General features: G+C 45.0%; 1 protein-coding gene across 1 annotated transcript in view; it reads right to left on the bottom strand.

Annotated features, from left to right (window-relative positions):
* The window catches only part of MIPEP (mitochondrial intermediate peptidase), a 99,284-nt gene that overhangs the window by 39,231 nt on the left and 37,699 nt on the right, over nt 1-22,354 (bottom strand). The window contains exons 14-16 of the mRNA XM_024570232.3: nt 20,918-21,027; nt 7,865-7,939; nt 4,971-5,090 (exon numbers count right to left, since the gene is read on the bottom strand). Of these exons, the coding sequence (XP_024426000.2) occupies nt 4,971-5,090; nt 7,865-7,939; nt 20,918-21,027 (305 nt within the window). The remainder of the gene's footprint in view (nt 1-4,970; nt 5,091-7,864; nt 7,940-20,917; nt 21,028-22,354) is intronic.

Raw genomic sequence — 22,354 nt, 5'->3', positions numbered from 1 at the left:
CCACTTTGCCAACCACCAACTTGCTCTCTATGGGTCTCTCTCTCGTGTTGTTTTGTTTTGTTCCGTTTTCTTTAGATTCCGCACGTAAGCGAGATCGTAGTGTCTTATTTCTCTGTCTTATTTCACGTAGCACAACACCTTCCAGGTCCATCTGTGCTGCTGCAAATGGCCGGATTACATTCTTCTGACTGACGAATAATACTCCATTCTACAGATACACCACATCTTCTTCATTCACTCACCCACTGACGGGACGTCTAGCTTGCTTCCACATCTTGGCTAAATACTAGTAATGCAATGATCGCTCATTACGGGTGCATGTGTCTTTTTGAGTTAGTGACTTCATTTTCTTCAAATAAACACCCAGAAGTGGAATTGCTGGGTCATCTCTATTTTTAATTTTTTGAGGAATCTCAGTACTATTTTCCATAGTGGCTGCACTAATTTGCAACCCTACCAACAGCATGTGAGAGTTCCTTTTTCTCTATATCCTCGCCAACAATTGTTATTTTGTGACTTATTAATGAAAGTCATTCTGACAGGCATCAGGCAGTAACTCGCTGTGGTTTTAATTTGCATTTCCCTAACGCCTACTAACGCTGGGTGTCTTTTCATACGTCTGGTGGCCATCTGTGTGTCCTCTTTACAGAAATGTCTCTTCACATCTGCTGCCCATTTTTTCATTGGATTTTTTGGGGTTTTTTGAGTTATGTTGTATGAGTTCCTTATATATATTGGCCCCGTATCAGATGTATCATTTGTGAATATCTTGCCAAATTTAGTAGGTTATCTTTTCATTTTGTTGATGGTTTCCTTTGCTGTGCAAAATCTTTTAGTTTGAAGTAGCTCCATTTGTTTATTTTTGCTTTAGTTGCCCTTGCCCAAGCTGACATATCCAAAAAGATACTGCTACGAGCAATGTCAATGTCAAAGAATTTACTGCCTGTGTCTTCTTCTAGTAGCAGTATGGTTTCTGGTCTTGCATTTAAGTCTTTAATACATTTTGAGTTTATTTTTGTATGTGGCGTAAGAAAGTGGTCCAATTTCATTTTTTTGCATGTTTCTGTGTAGCTTTCCCAACACCACATATTGAAGAGACTGCCTTCACCCCACTGGAGAGCCTTGCCTCCCTCTCATGCCTTCATCGACCATGTAAGAAGTTGTATCTGGGCTCTCAATTCTATCCCATCGATCTGTATGTCAGGGAGCATGAGTGATACCTCCCACTCTGTCCTCATTTAAGATTTCTTCAGCTAGTTAGGGCCTGTTGTGGCTCCATATAAATTCTAATGTTAGTTGTTCTAATTCTGAGAAGAATGTCATTGGTATTTTATCAGGGATTGCATTTAAACTGTGTACTACATTGGGCAGTAAGGATATTTTAACAATATTAATTCTTCCCATCCAAGAGCAAGGTATACCCTGTCATTTATTTGTATTGTCTCTAACTTCTTTACTGTCTTATAATTTTCACATTACAGGTCTCTCACCTCTTTGGTTAAATTTTTTTCTAGGCACTGCCTGCTTTTTGAGGCAGTTGTAGACAGGATTGCCTTCTTGACTCTCTTTCTGGTTGTTCGCTATTGATGTACAATAATACAACAGATTCCTGTACACTGATTCTGAAACCTGCACCCCGACTGAAATCATTGGTTAGTTCTAAGACAGTGTTTGGTAGAGCCTTTAGGGTTTTCCCTATTTAGTGTTGTGTCACCTGCAAATGATAGGAGCTCTTCCTTTCCAGTGTGGATGCCGTTTATTTCTTTTTCTCCTCTGTCTGCTGCGGCCAGGCCTCCCAATACTGTGTTGCATAGAAGTGCTGAGAGTGGGCGTCCTTGTCTTGTGCCTGATCCTAGAGACAAAGCTTTCAGCTTTTCACCACTGAGTGTATGAGCTGGGGGTTCTCATAAATAACCTTAATTTGTTGAGATATGTTACTTCTAGATCCACTTTGTTGAGATTTCTTTTAATCATAAAAGAATGTTGGGTTTTCTCAAATGCTATTTCTGGATGTACTGAGATGATCATAAGGTTTTACCCTTACTTTGTAACTACGGTGCATCACACTGATTTACAGATATCGAACCGTCCTTGCATCCCCAGGATGCATTCCCGTAGGTCATGGTATGTACCCTTTTTACTGTATTGTTCAATCTGATTTGCTCATATTTCGTTGGGAATTTTCATATCGATGTTCATCAGTGATACTGGCCTGTACATTTTTTCTCAATTTCTTTGTCTGGTTTTGGTATCAGGGTAATCCTGGCTACGTAGAATGAGTTTAGAAGTGTTCCTTCCTCTTCAGTATTTTGAAATAGTTAAGAAGGATAGACATTAATTCTTCTTTGAATGTTTGGCAGAATTCACCTGTAAAGTCATCTGGTACTGATGACTTTCAATCTGTTGGGAGTTTTCAATTATTGCTTCAATTTTTTTGCTAGTAATCAGTCTGTTTAGAATTTCTATTTCTTCTGATTCAGTTTTGGAAGTTTATATGCTTCTAGAAATTCATCCATTTCTTCTAGATAGTCACATTTGTTGACATATAATTGTTAGTAGTATTCTTCGATGATCCTTTGTAGTTCTGTGCTATCAGTTATAACTCCTCATTTATAATTTTATTGATTTAGTCACTCTCTTTTTTTTCTCAATGAGTTTGGCTAAAGTTCTGTCAATATGTTTATCTAGTCAAAGACCAAGTTCTTAGTTTTATTAATCTCCTCTATTGGTTTTTAAATTTTTTTAAATTTCTATTTCATTTATTCCCACTTTGATCTTCACCATTTCCTTCCTTCTGTTTATTTTGGGGTTTATTCTACTCTTTCCAGTTCCTTTAGGCGCAGGGTTAGATTGTTTATTTGGGGTTTTCCTTGTGAATTTCCCTCACAGAACTGCTCTTGTCGCATTCCATAAATTTTGAAAAGTTGTGTCTTCATTTTAATTTGTTTCAAGATAGTTTCTGAGTTTCTGTTTGTTTCATCTACTGGTTGTTTAGTGGCATGTTATTTAGTCTCCATGTATTTGGTTTTTTGCCAGTTTTCTTCCTGTAGTTGATTTCTAGTTTTATGCCATTGTGGCTGGAAAAGATGTTAATATGATTTCAGTATTCTTGGATTTATTGAGCTTCTTTTGTGTCCTAATATATAATCTATACTAGAAAACATTGCCCATGTGAAAAAAATGTACTTGGACTTTTTGCATGAAATGTTCTAAAGAGGTCCACTGTCGATGTGGTCTACTATGACATTTAAGGCCATTATTTCCTTATTAATTTTCTCTGTGGTTGATCTATCCCCACTGATGTGAGTAGGTACTAAAATCCCCTACTATTAGTTTTATTACTATGGAATTCTTCCTTAATGTCCATTAATGGTTGCTTTAGAAGTCACACCCATTTCAAAGGTAAGCAAAGAAAACTACAAAATAAGCACAAAAGTATGTGAATCATGCCATGTTCTCTAAACAGGAAACGCTATTATATTAAAATCTAGGCGACTGTTACGATTTATTCCACAAATGAATAGTTAGCTTACTCTTATCACCAACTTCCACTAACACAGACAATCCCGAGCTTAACAGCACGTGTCATCGGAACAATGAATCACACAGAAGGTCAGAGAGAGGCAGGGGCGTGATCAGCATTACATATCTGCAGAGGACTGAGCTTTCAAGACAGTAAAAACTGTCGGTGAGAGTGTTGTGAAGGCAGCTGCCCCGTTGTGCCACACGTCTGGTGAACAGGAACTGTTCCCATGCAGGTCTGAGCGTTGGGACCCGAAGATCAAGGGCACTTAGAGGTCACTGCTTCATTTGCCCTCTTAGCCCCACGTGTGCCGGCGCCCAGCGTGGTGAGAAGTAAAGAGTCACTCGCTGGGCATTCTACAGCGCACAGACAATTTTCAGGGCACCCCTTCTTCTATGACACTGGCTGAGTTAGGGGGTCGCCCCGGACCCACCGGCAGCCGCCACGTCACCTCATCAGCGCAGCCTGCCTGGGAATGAAGTGAAGACAGACGGCAGAGCTGAGACGTGGAAAGGAAGAGGAGCATCCCTAACAGCATTTTCTGGGAACTAACTAGATCCAGCCTAACTGGAACCAGATACGTGTCTGCACCTTTCACTTGTGAGACTCAATACGTTCACATTTCTTCCTAAGCCAATACAAGCTGGGTTTCCAGCACTCACAAACGAGAGTCCCGAGAGAGTCCCGAGGAACGTGCAGAAGTCTGTTACCCTGCTGACCACCCCAGCCAACACTCCGCCCACCATCCCGGCTTCTTCACAGCACACCCGGAGCACTGGGAAGGCGTGGCTTTGGAAGCTGGGCTTGAATCCCTCCACCATCACTCACCAGCCAAATGATCTTGGATGAGACATCCAATGTGTATGAGACATCCAATGTGTGTGAGCCACAATCTGAGCCCCAGATATGGGGGTATTATCTAATTTATGGGCTGATTTGAGAGTTAAATTAGATTATTTTTTATACAGCGGTTAGAGTCTGGCACCTAGCATTCCATAAATGGCAGTCTACCCTGACAGGGCACTGAGGTAAGATATGCAAAACACCGACTGCGATCCCTGATACAATCAGGTACCAGTGGGTGCTAGTTCTCTGCGAGACGGGAATGACTCGGGTTGATAATCACGCACCTTACGTGGCCACCGCTGTTCTCACCACGGAAAATAATGAAACGGAGCACAGGCTGACACCATGCCCTCTGTCACCCCCGCTTTCTCAGGAAGCTGGAAAGGTGCTGCGGGCAGGAGGCGACCAGGCATGTGCAAATCACAGCTGGAGACGCTGAGGGGCCAGGCCGTTTCGGGCACTTGCTCCGTGCGAGGCCTCGACATGAGTGCAAGGATTCCGTGTTCAACAAGGGGCAAGGCCACCAGAGCCCACCCACCCCGACAGACACAGCAGCAGAGCTGCTCAGCGGCATGTGACAGGGTCAAAGCGTGGTACTCACGGTGTTGGGGACGTAGGGCAAGCCATAAAGCCTTTCCTGGGCCTCCTGCAGGAGGGCCGTGGTCGAGCTGCTCAGCGGGTGCCGCCCGTGGTAGGTCTGGTCCAGCGCGGCGTAGAAGACCTGGAGGAGGGCAGAGATGCAGGAGAACACCTGTGTGGTGCGGGCTGTCCACCCCTACACCTAGGACGGGGCTCCACCAAAGGGGTCCTAGTGGTCCAGAGCCGCAATTTTACATCGCGGCTGAAAACATCCACAGACACAGGTATGTGTGGCTTCAGAAGTGTTTTTTGTTCAACATTTGAGACTATGTCAATGATGAAAAGGAGAGCTCTCAACCTTTCATGCTTAAAGATATTAAAGAATTTTAAATCTTATCTGTACAGTACTCTTTAAATATAATAATGTAGCAAGTTAAATTTGTGACTACAAACCTGAAATTTTGCCTCTCTCTCAATAGGCAACAAATACGGTTGGAAATATAAAAAAAATAAAGTTGCCATCATGAGCCCAGAACCTAACAAATCCTGTTCGGTTTGTTCCTGGAACCCCATATATCTGACGTGAGAGAAATATCATGGCCAGAACCCTAGCTTTGTGAGCAGAGGTGGAAGCCAGCGAGGTGGAGCAGGGTGGGGAAAGGAACAGCACTCTGAGCCTGGTGAAGGACATGTTACAGAACACGTGGGTGCAGCTGCGGGGAGCTGGAGCTAGGGCCAAGCCAGCCCCACACCTGGGGCCAGGAGCCCAAGGAGGCAGCTGCTGCCCAGGGGCAGCTCGGGCCTAAGGAGGTGACGGGAGGGAGGGACCGCTCACCTCTGAGTAGAGAATACGGGCCATGGAAACATACCAGGAGAAGGAGGCATCAGAAAAAGTTTACACGGGAAATCTGCTGCTTCTATAGCTCTGAAAACTAAATTTTGCATAAAATCTAGAGTAAAGATAAAATGCTTTTTGAGTTGGCTATTAGCACTATTTGGAGTTCACCTGAAATAAGAGAGTAGAAAATGCTTTATTTTAAAGTAAAAATTCTGATATGCAATTCTGCTTCCGACATGTATCTTTCTGACTCAAAAGTGGAACTTGCAGAGAATGTGCGGCTACTGACTTGAAAGAAGTGAGGATTAGTTTGGATAAAAGAAAAAATTTAAATGACTCCTAGCTTCTGGCTTCACCGAGATATAGAATTATGGTTCTAAATTATAAAGTTAAGTTTAAACCTTCCCTAGAAAAATACAGACATTTCCTAAATATAAATATTGCTTTACTCTAACTTGTAATCTAAACATATAGCTAAATATAGCTCTTTCACAATTCCATATTCCATAATGAATAACAATGCATAAAGCAATCAGAGGAGCCAAAATTACTCATACTTGTCTTGTCTGTATTCTAACAGAGTAAATTATTATGAATTAAAACTCTTAAACTCCAACCTCAACTGAGGTGGGTATTCTTTTCCCACAGTCTATAAACAAATAAAAATTCAGGAGTTTCCTTCTTTTGATTATACCTTTCACACACAGAAAAAGACATAAGCATGGAAGACTTTTATTTTTAAATTATGAAAACACAGCAAAATAAATTAAATGCACGTATTTCATGCTCACTTGCTGATAAAACAATTCTAAAGTGATGAGCCTCTTCGCTCAGCCAGGGAGTCGTGTATGCCTGTACTAGGACCCTTAGAGCCCCAGAAAAATAAGAGCCTATTTGTAAAACAATGGGCTGCAAAAAGAAACAAATCATTCCTGAATTTTAAAACACTGCTTACACCCCTTAGAAATCTGAAACAATGCATTCCCTTCCCCCCTTGCTGGTCTCCGTACAGGGGGACTAGGGCGTGTGGTGGAGGCTGGCCCACGGGGCTCCTGGGGCAGGTGATGAGAAACTCCCTCTCTCTCTTTCCCTCTCCCTCTCTTCCCTTTCTCAGGGGGTTATTCTTTTTTAGAGAGCAGGAGGGAAAGGTTGGTTTTTCAGTTTAAAAGTATATCATTGAAACAACTGCTCAAAATAAAAGGCTTTTAAATGAAGACTTCTACTAAAATGATCAGCAAATCAAAAGGCTTTTTCCAAGTAATGCTAACTTTTTCAAACAATTCAGAAATCCATTTTTAATTACATTGATGTAAATAGATAGTAAATAACATACATCAAATGTAAAGCGTGATTTTGTCTGTCTCCAGTAGGCATTTTCTTCACTGAAATATATTTTAAGGTACAACAAAAATAGAGCTCATCCATTACTTTCCAGGGACTGAATTCTACAAAACTATAAAGCAATTAAGGAGTGGTTACTCTTCTGAACAGGTAACTGGGTCACTGTGAAGTGACAATTTTGAGATGCTTGAGATGAAAGACAGGTGTGCTGGCTACGTCTACGTAACTATTAGGGCCTGAGGGAGAGTGGGACCACCACAGCCAGCTCAGGAGTCACACGTGACCGACGGCCGGTGTCAGGCAGCCCTGCCACCCACGTGCTCCAGGTCTCTCTAGTCTCTCTCTGGAAACCTAGAAAATTGGGTTTGAATATCATCGAAAACTAACAGTCATTACTCTTGAAACCTCACATCTAAAAACAAAAAATTTTAAATAAGATATAAAATGAATAATATATAAATCCGTTGCTAAAATGTATGATTTAGAAAAAACGATGTAACTTTTCCAAGCTTTGACTTTCCAGTCTGCATACAGAAAATAACCTAATTTCACATCTACTGCGCAAAGACAGTGTGAGGATTAAATGAGTCAATTTTGGTCAAGTTCTTTGAACTCAGATGAAAGATGTTTTAGAAGCATAATTATTATAATAAATGTGTAGCACTGGCAAGAATTTAAAGTTACATGCGTGTTCTGAAAACGGCCTGGAAAACGTCAGAACAAAGGTGCGTGCGTACCTGAAGCTGCATGTCGGCCGCCGCACAGACCTTCTTAGACTCACAGAGACGAGACACCATGGACTTGGGCATCGACTGGGAAGACAAAAGAACGTGTGTGTCAGCGAGCTGCTCAGTGAGCCATCGCGCTATGCTACCTGTGGGGCAGGAAAGCTAAAAGCAACAGTGAATGGAAAAAGAATAGAATTTCATTGTGGTTTAAAAATAACAACTTTGAGCTATTTTCGTTGACAAGATAAGAGAGGATGAAGACCTCGGTTCTCTCGTGAGCTCAAGAGAAGCTGGGATTTATCTGTCTTTTTCCTCGAATTGGCTTGGGAGCAGCACCCTTTCCAGCTTTCCACATCCCTGGCATTTCAGCCTCATCTCTAATGCCACTCATCCGGCTTTTAGCTTCCAAAAGAAACACGGGCAGGAAAGCCCTGTCAAGGGTGGGCTGCTCCCTGATGTCGGGAATCGGACGTCACTCCGGGTCACCACAGGAAAGCCGCAGAGCAGCAGCATGTGCGATGCGATGGTTTGTTTGCAGGCTGCCAGGCCGATGTCTGTGGGTACCAGTGGGTTTTGGTCCAAGTACAGTTCACTCAACAATCATTCACCGACTGCCAATTATGTGACGGGCACAGTGGACGTATCAGTGAGCAAAACAGATGAAAAAAATCCCAGTTTCCAAGGAACTTATATTCTAGGAGCCCTTCTTACTTTCTTAAAGTTACCACTGAGAAGAAAAAAAGGCACTTTTCAAGACTGCACCTCCCGCAGGCCCAAGGAGTGAAAGGACAGGGACTCGTGGGGCCCTCCCTTTGGCGCCCACCAAAGGCTCCCACCGTGCGGGTTTCGCTGGGGGCCCTGTGTGCACTCCTACTCAGGGTAAGCTCACTTGTGAGTTTTTCTGCCTCTTATGCGTAAGCAGGCCGTCAACAAATAGTGAATGAGGGCTTGATGTGCATATCATTCACACTGATACATTCCAAAGGAAATTAAATAATAAGATACACAAGTGGTACATCTCCATATGGGCTAAAGGCACCAACCAATTACTCATCCATTCATTCAACAAACTGCTAGTAGAAGGCACCTTCCTACGCACCATGGGAAAAAGAAGGACAAACACTACCTCCTGCGCTCCAAAGGGGTGCAGCTCTGCCGCCTGCTTCACATGGAGAAGTGGCTGTGGAACCGCAAGTTGCGGAACCCCCAAAACTCAGTGCTGCTGCTGAGATGTCTGACCATTTGACAGTAAAAGTGACCCTCTGCAAATTCAGTTCCATTGATACCCCACAAGTTTCTCCCCAGAAGGGATTAGGAATGGCAATAACTACTTCAGTCAATAGTAATATCAAATGCTTGTATTCACCAAGTAATTAGCCCATAATCAATAGACGAGGATGCTAGGGGATGGGGAAGTACAACATGAGGTCAGAATGGAAGTTAAGCACATAAGCACATGTGTCTTACGGCCTCGTTCCATGGACACATTTGGGCCATAAATTTGGCTCCAGCCAGAGAGGAAGCAACAATGTGTCTCATTCCAACTGCTGTGAGCACTTCAGATTCTTTGTACTCTTGCCTGAACGTCTTCTAATAAAATGCCTGCAGTTCGCTGTCTCTCTAGAAGCCTGCTGGGCTTTGCAGTCAGTCGGAAGCAGCCTCACTTTGATGGTTTGACGCTGGCTGACTCCTGAGTACTGAGCAACAGCCTAGCCTGTGGGGCAGCAGAGCAATGAAAGAGGCCAGGCTGGCCGGGGAGGCCCAGCTCTCTCATCTCTGCCGCGTATCCCAGCATGTACCTGACACCCTCCCGAGCCACGGAGGATCCTTCTTGGTCTTGCTGACCAGGAAGGAGAAAAGGATGTGTGTTGAAAGTAATACTCTGAGGGGAAATGCCCCAAATACCACACAAGAGGTACAGATGAAGCAATGGAGGCATTTACAAGTCAACAAGCATTTGAATGACTGTTGCCCTGATAATAAAATGTGCCTCTTGTGCTCTGGCAGTGGTGGCACTTCTGCTTCCAAGACTCACCCTAGCTGTAAAATGCAGAGAGACGTTTTGGGTCCCCTCCTGCCCCCACAAACAGGAAAATGGCAGAGCTGTTGTTTCTACTGCTGAGACATAATATGCCAATAATGAACTCTGGTGACCTAATTTGACATAAGTTATTTTAATAATTCAGTATAAATTTTCCACAATTACTTTGTTCTTTATATAAAAACAAACACACTGGTGTTCACTTCTGAGGAGTTACTATCTGGCTTTGTACGACTCTGACAATGCAGCCTTTCTAACAACAAAGGCCGAGCTCCCTGTAAACTACCGAGACCGACCTAAGTCTCAGAGCGCAGTAGGGACCCCACGGCCCACCTCCACGGTTCTGCTACGTGGTGAGCAGCAGTTCCCGTTTCTGGAATTTAGATGTTCGTTCACCCTGTATCCACTGATACACCCGGTCGTTCAATGTGACACTCCTGGGGCCCCGACCAGACCGGCCGTGTCGGAGGCCAGGCCGCCGGTGTTTCCTGCCGGCGCTCACTTGCCTGTGTCAGCAGGCAAGTCTCTGCTCAGCACCACGCTGGCCAGATTGTAAGGAGAGGGTTAAGAACACACCGTAAAGTGGTAAGTGGTATGAAGCTTCAATGCAGCGACAGTCACTCAATCAACCTACGAAAAACAGGACCTAACGGGAAGAGACTCATGTCCCTGCATCTAGCACACCTGTCTCTGGAAATGCTCACAGTGAGGGTGCTCGCCCCCACCGCCCTGCGGTCGGGCCTGACGGGATCAGGTTGGGCCGTGGTATGATTAGTAACGGCACCCCTCTTCCTTCTTAAAAGTGTCGTGGCTTGGACAGCAGCCCCCATCACCGCCTTGGTCACGCTAACCTGCGTGAAGGCTTCCTCTGAGTCAGTCACTGTTGGTGGGCCCAAGCCCACGCACACTCCCTCACCTGAGGAAGGAGGTTGTTCACTGCATTCTTGGGGTAAACACGAGCTGCTGCACTGTTTGCTGACGACACACAGGAACAAAAAATTAAAATAATAGCTTTTCTATTACATTAAGAAAGCACAACATTTTTGGAAGATTTTAGAAATATCATCGAAAATGCAAATGCTTTAGCAAACTTGGCCTGACTTAAGTTCTCTGAATGTTGCCCCCTGAGCTTAACTTACCATCATATAAGCTCATACATTTGCCGATAGTTTCCATCACTTCATAATCTCACCAGTCTAATTTAAATAGTTTTGTTAAAATTTTGGCAGCAGATTCTTACAGAGCCAAGTCACTGTGATAAAATATCTTGGTTTATTTATGGCCACTTAGAAAATGTATTACAGTAGAAGCACAAATATCAAGGTTAAGAGAGCGTCTGGTACGAATCCTTGTTATGGTAATAATTCAAACCCTTCCTAAATCGAAGACTTCCTCCCACTGATATCCCTGGGGAACACACTGGATCTAATGATAGAAATGGTGGAGACATCGTCACCCAACACAAGAAAGGGCTTCGGTGGCAGAGAGCCAAGCCTAACGTTGCCCAGGCTCCCAGTCAGCTGCTCTGCATCCCCCCCCCCCCCCAGCTCCGGCCCTCTGCACACGTCTGCGGTGGGAAGACCACTGCATGAAGCTCGTCTCAGCCAATCTGTTTCACTGCTGACCAGTAATCCAGTGGCATGTAGTCAATACAATGAAAACGCTATCTAGGCCCAAAGAGACAAATTCCCATATCAAATCCACAGGAAATAACGTTACTTTTCACTTATCTGACTTCCAGTGTTGTTTCTAACAAAATAAGATGATATGAGATGAAGGGACCTTTAGAGATGCTTCCATATTATCACAAACTTCCCAGCGGCTCAAAGAAGCTGAGCTACAGGGTTCAACAGTGAGCATTTTAATGTATGAAAGAGGTTCAGGTTCCGTTTTTTCTTTAAAAATTCCAATAATACCATGTTCACAGTTTGTACACAATATTAAATATGACCAACTAAAATTTTTGAGATAAGTATGAAGGTGTTAATTTTTAATTTCTGAAACTTTAATTTTATCGAAAAGGGCAGAGGAGTCTCAGCCAAGCCGGGTGACCGGTCCGGCCCACCTGAGTGTGCCGCTGGGGCCGAGGCTGGGCCTGCATCTGCCTCCGCCTCCTAGTTCAAAGCTCTTGTCTAGACTTAATTGAGAAGCATTAAAACGGAAAATTAGAAAAGTTTCAAAACAACTTAAACCTGCCAAAACTAATCTAGTTCTCGTCATACTGTAATTTTTACCTTCAATCCTTATTCACACCCCTGGAAGAGAATGACAGGGGAAGATTTATTACAAGTCTCCAAGTCTCCTTGGAAATAGATCTTAAGCGACTATAGCCGTGGGCTGACTTTCACACGTGAAGGCAACGGACTAAATCTTGTAACGATGCAGCACAGAAGAGTTCTAAAATGAAAGCGCTACAATTTTTCTAAAATACCACCACAGAAATGGGTCTGTTGCTTTGTGAGACATGCTGCATGAGAAGAATAGCCATCTCCTACCACGTCAAAGAATTTTTAAGTAGCAAAGACTGAAAAAGGAAAACACGCACAATGATATAATATTGATTTTAGCAAGTCTGACAGACCTTTAAGGAAGTTCTGATGTGAAACCAACAGATCCCCTTGTACGTCACTAACAGAAACTAACAGATGAGCCCTGTGTTACTACTGTATAAACTCTGGCCTATTACTTAACCCGTCTAACTCAGTTTCTGTTAAGTACGGACAACTATGTACCTGCTTCATACATTGCTAGATGAAACAACATAAAATGAAACATATAAAATAATGTTAATTTCTATTATTTATTATGTAATCAATATTCGGATAACTGGAGCAACATTTTAGAGAGGTGAGTGATGGACGAAACTATACCAAAAATGTAGGCTGTCTCAAAAACACAACGACTATGTTTGGTGCTAATGTAGTTAAGGCTGCAAAGTTATTTTGGAAAAATACACTTTGAGACAAAGCATCGTGAAACTTAAGATGATAGAAGGGCACAGGAAGATAGAAGTACTCTATGTTTATGCACACGATAAGTATTTTCAAAACACACCAGAATGGGTGGGATGATTTCTGCGTGGTGAAAACACAGCTGACTCTCGAACACCGGGCAGGGGCACCAGCCCCAGTCAAAGCCCACGCACAACTTTTAGCTCCCCTGGACCCAGCCACTGAACAGCTTACTGCTGCCTAGGAGCCTTCGCAGTAACGCAACAAGCAGTTGGCCAGCTCGCGCCCTGTGTGTCGTATGTGTGGGTCACGGCGTGCTTACATGACAGCGAGTCAGAGGCAAGGCGATGTCACGAAGACCCTGAGGGACAGAAAGTGCACGCACGGCACCGTGCGGGTCTATGTAAGCAGCGCACGTAAGTAAGTGACCCACATAGCGCAAGCCTGTGTGGGTCAAAGGTCACCCGCACCTGCTCTGGCACCCCAGGGACGGGGACTGTGGCAGGAACGATGGGCTGCGGGCGATGAGGACAGGCGAGGTAGCTCTGCAGAGGTAACAGAGGCACCACTCGGGTGCGGGACATGGGTAATGGGGAGGGTGCACAGGTGTGGTGCAGGAGGTATACAGGAAATCTCGGTACCTTCTCCTTCGTTTTCCTGTGAGCCTAAAACTGCTCTGAACAGTCCTACTAATTAAAAAAATTGGGAGGGGAAAAATGACATAGCCATGATCCTGGAGGAAGATCTTCAGCTGTCAATTACTGCTAGGTCAAACGAATTGGTTATGTAACAAACATCTAAACAACACAATTTGAAATTGACTTAAGAGATTTATATGAAAATTCAGACCAATTAGAAAATATACAACGTACTCAAGCACAAATAAAACACTTCCAAAAAGTGATGACAAACGAAACCATAAAATAAACACCAAACACACTGCAAAGAATCAGTGACAGACTAATTCGATATCAGTTGTAGGAAGACAACTACCTCCCTTGCAAAGGCTACAAATTCTGAACTACACTTGCCACCAGCAGTCCGTCAGAGACAAAGTGATGACGGAAATTAGCTACATAACTAGCATTCTGTACAAAGTCACGGGATGCAGCCAAAGCCCAGCACTGCGAATGTAAAATCACAGCATAAAGATTTAAATGCACGTGTTGGATAGGACAAACTTAATTAGCTAAGTGTCCACCTTAATGAACTGGGGAAGGAAAAAACAGAAAAAGAGAAAGGAGGGAATAATAATACGGAAACTAATGAACTAAAAGAAAACAGAAAGGATAAACATAGTAAGGGAGAAAATACTAAGAAAACAGACAAATTTCTGCTAAGCTTAATAGAGAAAAACAATGAAAGAATGATATTAGGAATGAAAAGCACAAAAGCACATAACTACACATTTAGCAAGATTTGAGGGATAAAAGAATGCTATAAATAACTTTATGCCAATAAACTTGAAAACTTGGATTCAAAGGATAAATTTCTAGAAAATTACACTTTAGCAAAGCTTACTTAATTAGAAAAGAAGGCCTGAAATCTCCTGACTATTAAGGAATCCGTCATTTAAAAAATGTTCCCACAGAGAAAATAACAGACTCTGGGTAGTTTTATAGATGAATTCTGACAAAGTTTCAAGGAACGGATCATTACACTTTCATGAAAGTGCCGGAACGGGAAAGATGGAGAAGGGGCCCTTAAGAGGTCATTGTATGAACCGTGCATACTCAGTACCAGCCAAGAACAAGATGGCCAAGAAACATCACAAGCCCATCTCTCTCACAAATGCAGATGCAAAATCCTCTCTGTACAAAATACGGGCAAACTAAAGCCGGCACTGGATTAAAAAACAACAAGTTGGGACCAAGGTCACTAACTGTGGAATGCAAAGGTGGCTTAACATTTAACATGAACATTCCCTACTTTAAGAGATCAAGAGAACAATCCAATTACCTTCAAAGATGCATACACAATCTGATAAACTGTGATACCTATTAATAATTAAACAAAAAAAAATTAGCAAACTAGAAACAGGAAGGAATTTCCTTTTCCTGAGATCCACCAAATCCATAACAAACATCCTTCTTTATGATAAAACAGTGGAAATATGTCCTTTAAAATCAACATAAAGGCAAAGAATGCCCATCTCATGGCTTCTTCTAGCAAGCTGAGTAGGGCAAGAAAAAAACAAAGACTATACAAATGGAAAAAAAGGAAACGGTCATCATCTGCAGCAGAGGTTAAAATACACTAAAAATTCTATAGACAAGTTATTACAACTAATGAGAAAGTTTAGCAAGGTGGTTGAAAATAAAGTCTATATACAAAAATGGATAAATTATAGTTTTAAAACACCAGCAACAGACAATTATAAATTATCACTTAAAAGTATACTACTTTCAATATCAAAAAGGTAAGTAAGGAACCTAAGAGCTAAGTTTAACACAAGTTGAGTAAGACACTTAGAAAGACTTTTTTTTTTTTTCTGTAATTGTTCCTGCAAATGCTTCACCCTTTTTCCCCATCACCTCCTCCCCTCTCCACTCTGGTCCCCACAGAAGAAATTTTTAAGACTTTTAAAAAGACTTAACAATTGGAAAGGTGTGTCATGGTCAAGGACTGAAAGATCCAGATGCAGAGACATCAGTTCTCCCTAAACTGATCCATGGATTTAATGTAATCTCAACTAAACTCTAATCAGAGTTGTTTTTTTAAATAAGTTAGTTCTCAAATATATATGAAAGAACACAAAATCCCAAGACTAGACAAGAAGATTCTGAAGACTAGAAGAAAACTTGATAAAGCAACAGTGATAAAGACAGATACACCACCACTGCACACCCATTAGGATGGCTACAATAAAACAATCAGAGAATACCAAGTGTCGGCGAGGATGTGGAGAAATCAGAACCCTTGCGCAGAGGTGGGCATGCAAAATGAGGTTGTCTCCGTGGAGAACAGCGTGGCGGTGCTGGAAACACTAAGACAGGGTTACTGTGTGATCCAGAGATCAGGTTCTGCCTACACAGGCAGAGGCACTGACAGCAGGGACTCCAGCAGACACTCGTACAGCTACGTTCACAGCAGCACTACTCACAGTCGCCAAGAGGGGGAAGCGACCTAAGTGCCCATCAATGCATGAGTGCACAAACAAAACGTGGTATACACAGAGGGACCCCCAAAACCGGAATTATCTTCTGGAGGGCGGCCCCTTGTAGGACAGGCTTCCCACACTAGGTGAGTGTTCTAGGAACCCATCTGGATCAGTGAACCAGCTGGCATGGTTGTGAGAGGCTGGGTTTGGCTTCAGTGAATTTTTTTTTTGAAAACTCTTTCAACGTGTTGGCCTGTTCCACAATGGGAGATGCACGAGCGCACTGCACCGTGCTGAGTGTTCAGCTGTTTCTGACCAAAACCAGCATGACCCCTGTGCCCCACCCTCCCTGTTCACCCGATCTCACCCCGAGTGATTCTTTTTGTTTTCCTGGGTGAAAAACGTACTCAGAAGGAAACGTTTGGCCAATGTGGAAGAGGTGAAACAAAAAACAGCAGAAGCACTAAAAGGCATCAAAACCAACGAGTTCAAAAACTGTTTTGAACAGTGAAAAAAATGTCTCCATAGGTATACTGAATCAAATGAAGAATACTTTGAAGCTGGCTGAAGTTTCAGCATGTAAGAATACACAATTTTTTATAAATGAATTCTGGTTTTATTCTGGGTCCCCCTCATACATACAATGGAATATTATTTAGCCTTAAAAAGAAAGGAAATTCTGACATGTGTTGTAACAGGGATCAGCCTTACAAACATGATACAAAGTGAACTAAGCCTGTAGCAAAGGACTAACACTGTACGGTTCCACTCACTCAAGGTGCCTAGAGAGGTCAAAGTCAGAGACAGCAAGCGCAAAGGGGGCTCCAGGGGCTGGGGAGGGAGGCAAGGGGGAGTTGGTATTTCATGGAAAGAGTCTTAAGCTTGCAAGATGAAGAGAGCCCTGTGGACAAACGGCGGTGACCGGAGCAGAGCTGGAAAGCACTCGATACCACTGGTCGGTACACTTACAAGTGGTTAGGGTGGTAAATCTTATGCTACGTGTACTGTACCCCAACCAAACACATGCTGCACTTTAGGATGTTTAAGGGAGGACCAGGATCATGCTCCTGGGAGTATGGGGTGCCCTGGAGAAGATTTCCTGCTTCCTGGGAGCCGCTGGAAGGGGCGTTAATAGGAAAAGTAAAAGCATCAGCACCGCTGCGAGAGTCAGGTCAGCCATCAAGAGGCTACAAAGGAAGACCTCATGCCGCAGTTCCCGGCGCTGCTGCTCAGTTGCCAACCTGTTGTTAAACTCAGGTCAAGGCTGTGCCATAAACACCCTGGAAAAACTGCGGAGTGGACTTGACCCCCCTCCTTTGCACATTAGAACCGGCTAGCCCCTGGCACCCTGGCCAGCAATTCTTCCTGGGCGTGACAGAGTTACACAGGGTGGCTCGTGCCCTTATAGACCCTACCACTCTGCCCAGTGCACTGTGGGTTGGTACCTGGACGCGGCCCTCCCGACTGCGACCGTTTTGCCCGGGTAAATGCCTTCTGTTCTTTATGACGGCCCGAGGCTCTCTGGCTAGCAGGGGTTAGGCTGGAGGCCAGAACCCATGAGCACTGCAAAGACAGACAACAGCCTTTAGTTCCCTGGACACCACAGGTCCCCCAGAGCAGCCTGAGACCGGCCGATTTGTGGGAACGCCACCAGAGTGCTGATTCACGATAAGCTGGTTGTGCCTAAAAACAGGGATTTTTTCCACATGCACCGCTCCCCAATCCATACTCCTTCTGTACCTGTGGTAGAGATTTTCAGATTAATTTACAATAACCTGTTTCGGCTTTGATGTCGCAGCTTGTCGAGACAGCTCTGCCCCTCCAGCGAGCACCCTGGTGTTTGCTGTCTCTGACAGCTGCGAGACAACCGCAGCTCAGCTCGGATGAGCACACTTCCAATTCCTCCCCCGCAGGGGTTCACTGGCTGTGCGGGGCTGGCGCTCAGAGAAAATACTTGTAGGTGTTAGTAAGTCACCCGTGTATTTTCCTTACTGACAGCTCTCTGGAAGGGTGGTTAAAAAACAAACCAAAAAACCTTTCCTGATATGCCGCAGAAGAGGAAATGAAGCATAGAAATGCAATCCTGTTATTCTTCATATGGGTAATTTATTTACAAGACTTGAATTTCAGGGAATTAGCTCCTTGTCCTTAAGGCTAGAATTGCCCTTAAAATGAAAACATCAAGGACTTGGTACCCTAATTAGAGGCAAGCAGAGGCAAGCGCCCTGTGAAACTCCAGGCAGGCATTACACATCCCTTGCCTTCGGGCACTCTTTCCACTCTCCAAGGAATCACGCAATTATTCTACATTCCTTAGCGACTGTCTGCAAGTCCGGTGGCCCCTGGCTATGTCTTCTGAGTTGGGAACTTGAAGTGATTTGAAGCAGTTTACTGCTTTTTTCCCACCTCATCTGCTTTGAAGGACATTTTCGGACTGTTTCCATGAAGACTATTGGGTTCAAAACAGACCTTCTTCCTGAAGGGTTTGGGAACGAAACTGAGCCAGCCCCTCTGCTCTGGGAAGAGGTAGTTCACCCACCAGCCCGAGCGGCACGTCCACCCCACGCAGTGCCCGCCTCCCTGCTGGACGTCCCCACAGGGATCTAAGGGTCAGGGCTGCGTGCTGCCGCCCTTAGCACATGGTCCCACGCACGGCCTGAGCTCGGACAGCCCCTCCCAGGTGGCTACAAGGTGTGTTCAGACGCCTCCTGCTTTTCCTTCACAGGAGAGTCTAACCTCCCTGCCAGTCGTCCCCGCATGATCATCTGCAGTGAGCAGCGCACTCCGAACGGTCCTTCTCTCAAGCTCACGGACCACGACGACGACCACCATACATCCAAACGAAGCGCTGCGTCTGCCCACCGCAAGCTGGGCCCTCCGAACTCTCTGTCCGTGGACCTCCCCTCTCTCCCCGTTATCTAGCCAGACCCAGGGCCTCCCGGTCACGTCTCCAATAGCCCTGGACTCTGCTGCTCCTACGAGCACTGCCACCCCGAGGTCCGGCCCTCGCCCCTGCTGGGCTCCATGCTGGCAAGCCCTCCGAAACCCTGATGCTAAGGGCTGCAGAAAGCTGCAAGGTCAAAGGGGGAACCCCGAGAAGCTGGCCCCCGGACGCTAGTGAGAGAATGGGTGGGAGCAGAGCTGTGTGGCATCTGGGCAGAAGGAGTGAATACAGCTCCCACGAGGGGAAGTGGGAGCAAAGTCCAGTGTGAACAAGGCCCAGAGGACTCACCGCCCTCACCAAAGGCAATCTGGTTAGGGGCTGGGATAGAAAGGTGGGGGGGAGGGGGCAAGAGGCGCTCTGAGGCTAGGAGCAAGTTCTAAAACAAGGCCATCCGGGATCTCTTTTCTGCCCGTCTCCCTCCCTGCCCCCTGCCCTTGCCTCAGCCAGCATCTCGCCACTGTCTGGGATCTCCCCACCCCTCTGCACAGCTCATCCTCTGGACTGGAATCCCCTGGTACACAGCTCTGCCTGGTGCCCCCATGCCTGAAGGCCCAGTGAGCACTGGACTTACTTTCGGCTGTTTCTTAGATGCCAAGAACAGTGCTGGGCACACAGTACAAATGCAGTAAGTATTTCCTGACTGGATGTGTCCTCGACAAACACTGCTTATGAGCCGGACTGGCGCGGGTAAACTGCCCCGTGCGGAACTTTTCCAAGAGCTCGCTCCCCTGGCACTCCCTATATGAAGCCCCTCCCACCGCCCACCAGCGGGCCAGCCATCCCCCCACCCCCCAGTCCTGGCCCTGGGCCCTGGGCCTGTGGCTCTGCTCCCCCGACACCGGCAGGGACCAATTCATTACAAAAGGAGGAATTTAACCACATCTCCTAATCACTCCCAGTCCCAAAATGTGGAGCCCTGGATGGGTTATGCTGTTTTTTGATGGGCTGCGTGTGCACCTAAGTTACTGGCTGAATCTGCATAATTTCCAGAGTAACTCTTTGCAGGTCGATAGGCAGCCAATTGGATCACAAGTACTCGATGAGGTCATCCAGTCACTGAAGTGGATTATGAGAAAGACTAACCCACATGAATTACCCAGAAACTCACCCACTATTCTACAGTTGATGGTAATGGCTCGATAAAAATCAATCCCTCCAAAGAAAGACGCGACTGATCATGTTACGTGTCTGGGGACGTCCTCAGAAAAGAGTCACAAATAGCGGTGGTCTGGGCCCTTTCTCCTGATTCCGTTCACGCCTTCATTTAATTTCTTCTCGTGCTTTCTCCGCGCTAGGCATGTTTCTAAAGGCTGACGACTCGAAGATGAGTATAATTTTACAGCCGCACGCAGAGGGGCACAGCCTGAGGGGAGTGTCACCAGCTAACACAGTACCTTACGGCCAAAGCTCTCGGAGAAGGAAAGAACACGTTCTCCCGAGCTTGCGGTGTCGCCGGCTGGCCTCACAGCTAACTCGCCGTCCGGCATTTCTCATTTGCATCCTACTTCACAGAATTTTAAAATATTTAAAATGGCAATGCACTATTTACATCCAAACCTTGGTATTAATGAATGTGCAGACTTATCCTCACAGAGACGCCAAGCACGCTGGGAAAATATGGCAATGCAGTTCTGTTTTATGGAACACCACAAACATTCAGACCGAGAGAGCAAGCTTCGGGAAGCACGGAGGAGAGAGGAGGAGGAAAGGCCTTTAGAAGGGGCAGGCTGCCGCCTCTGGGGACCCAGGAAATGGCACGGGGATGAAGCAGGGTGTCCCCAGCCTACAAGATCGAGGGCGGCTACCTGTCCACGCGGTGCGTGCTGCAACTGTGCTTAGGCTAACCCCCACCCCACACCCCCGGGAAGGAAAAGAGAAGCCTGGAAAAACACGGAGGAAGATTCTAGAACTGAGCGAGGGCAACGGAGTGGTGAAGAAGTGTGGAGCTCAGCATCGGCGGGCAGGTCCCACAGGCCGACGCCGACGCCACAACTCACTGGGCTGTGCGACCAGTCAGTCCCCCTACCTGCCCTGTCTGGTAGTGCCGGGCAAACTGGTTAACCACGCGGTAGTCGTTGGCAAAGTACTCCATCAGAACAGAGGGAACCTCAGCGAAATCAGTGGGGCACCTGGTCCCTAAAATGAGGGAAAAAGAAAGAAAAAGTTGGCAAGAATCAAATCAACATATTTATCTTACTTTTTACGTGTTCTTTTAAAATTTTTATTTGTACTTCTGATGACCTATGATAAGCTTTAATTCATTAAATCAATATTTTATTTCTATAAAATCACTGCACATATTTGCATAAAAGTTTATTATAATCCTACATATTTTCCTGTATATCAAAAGTAAAAGAAAATATTTGCACAGCTGGATAAAACACCTTGTAAAGCAGTGACTCAAACCCTCTACAAACAAGCCTGTCTTCAGCTACGCTGGGCTATACACGAAATGCACATGGAACCACTCTGACATTTAATATAGCGTTTGTATTTAATTCACTGGGTTCCACCACCAAATGCCTTCACCCGTCATTTCTTTCAAAAGAACTGCATTTTATCCACTGATTGTTTCTTGCAACGAAGTCAATCCTCGGTGCAGGCAGAAAGCAAGAGTACGCAAAGCAACGAACCCTGTGAGAACTCTTGGTGACATTTTGTACTTCTGTCTGGCCCTTCCACAGTTTCCTCCTCACTTATCTTCTCCTCCCCTCACCTACTGTGTGAGCACAGTTAGTTAACAAAGACGGGACGGGAACAACGAGCCCGGGGTCGCAGGCCGACCAAATCAGCACGCTGAAGGTGTACAGACGGGGGACCGAGAGGGAAGTCTGTCATGTCACCAAGTGAGGCCACAGGTCAGCACGCAAGATGCTGACTTTACACGGGGGAAGTATAAGAAAAATAAAAAGCAATGCATCAGGCTTTTTTGACACATTTTTGATATGTTTTCTAACTGAGTTTGGGAAAAAAGGCAACAGGCATTCACTTACTCTGTGCTAGGCACTAAGAAGATACATATTTATGAGGGGGAACCCAAAAAACCCCGGAATTTATTTATAAAAAATTGTTTATTTATCCTCACATGTTTAAACTTCAGTCAGCTTCAAAGTGCTCTCCATTTGATGCAGTAGAGACATTGAGACATTTTCCCACCCACCGCTCAAAACAGTTAGTGAACTCATGGATTTTGATCACTTTTAGTGCTTCTGTTTTTTTGTTTTCACCTCTTCCACATGGGCAGAACATTTCCTTTTAAGGACTTTTTTCATTGGGGAAACAGAAAGTCACTCAAGGTTGGCGTCAGATGAATAGGGAGGGTAGGGCTCAGGGGTCGCGCCGTTTTTGGTCAAAAACTGCTGAACACTCAGCGTGGTGTGGGCAGGTGTACTCACAAATCACCCATCATGAAATGGGCAAACATGTTAAGTCTTCAAAAACAATTCACTGAAGCCGAATGCAG

The sequence above is a fragment of the Desmodus rotundus genome, chromosome 13, assembly GCF_022682495.2.
Source record: "Desmodus rotundus isolate HL8 chromosome 13, HLdesRot8A.1, whole genome shotgun sequence".
Classification (NCBI taxonomy): Eukaryota; Metazoa; Chordata; class Mammalia; order Chiroptera; family Phyllostomidae; genus Desmodus; species Desmodus rotundus.
This window is presented reverse-complemented; position numbering and strand designations above follow the sequence as displayed.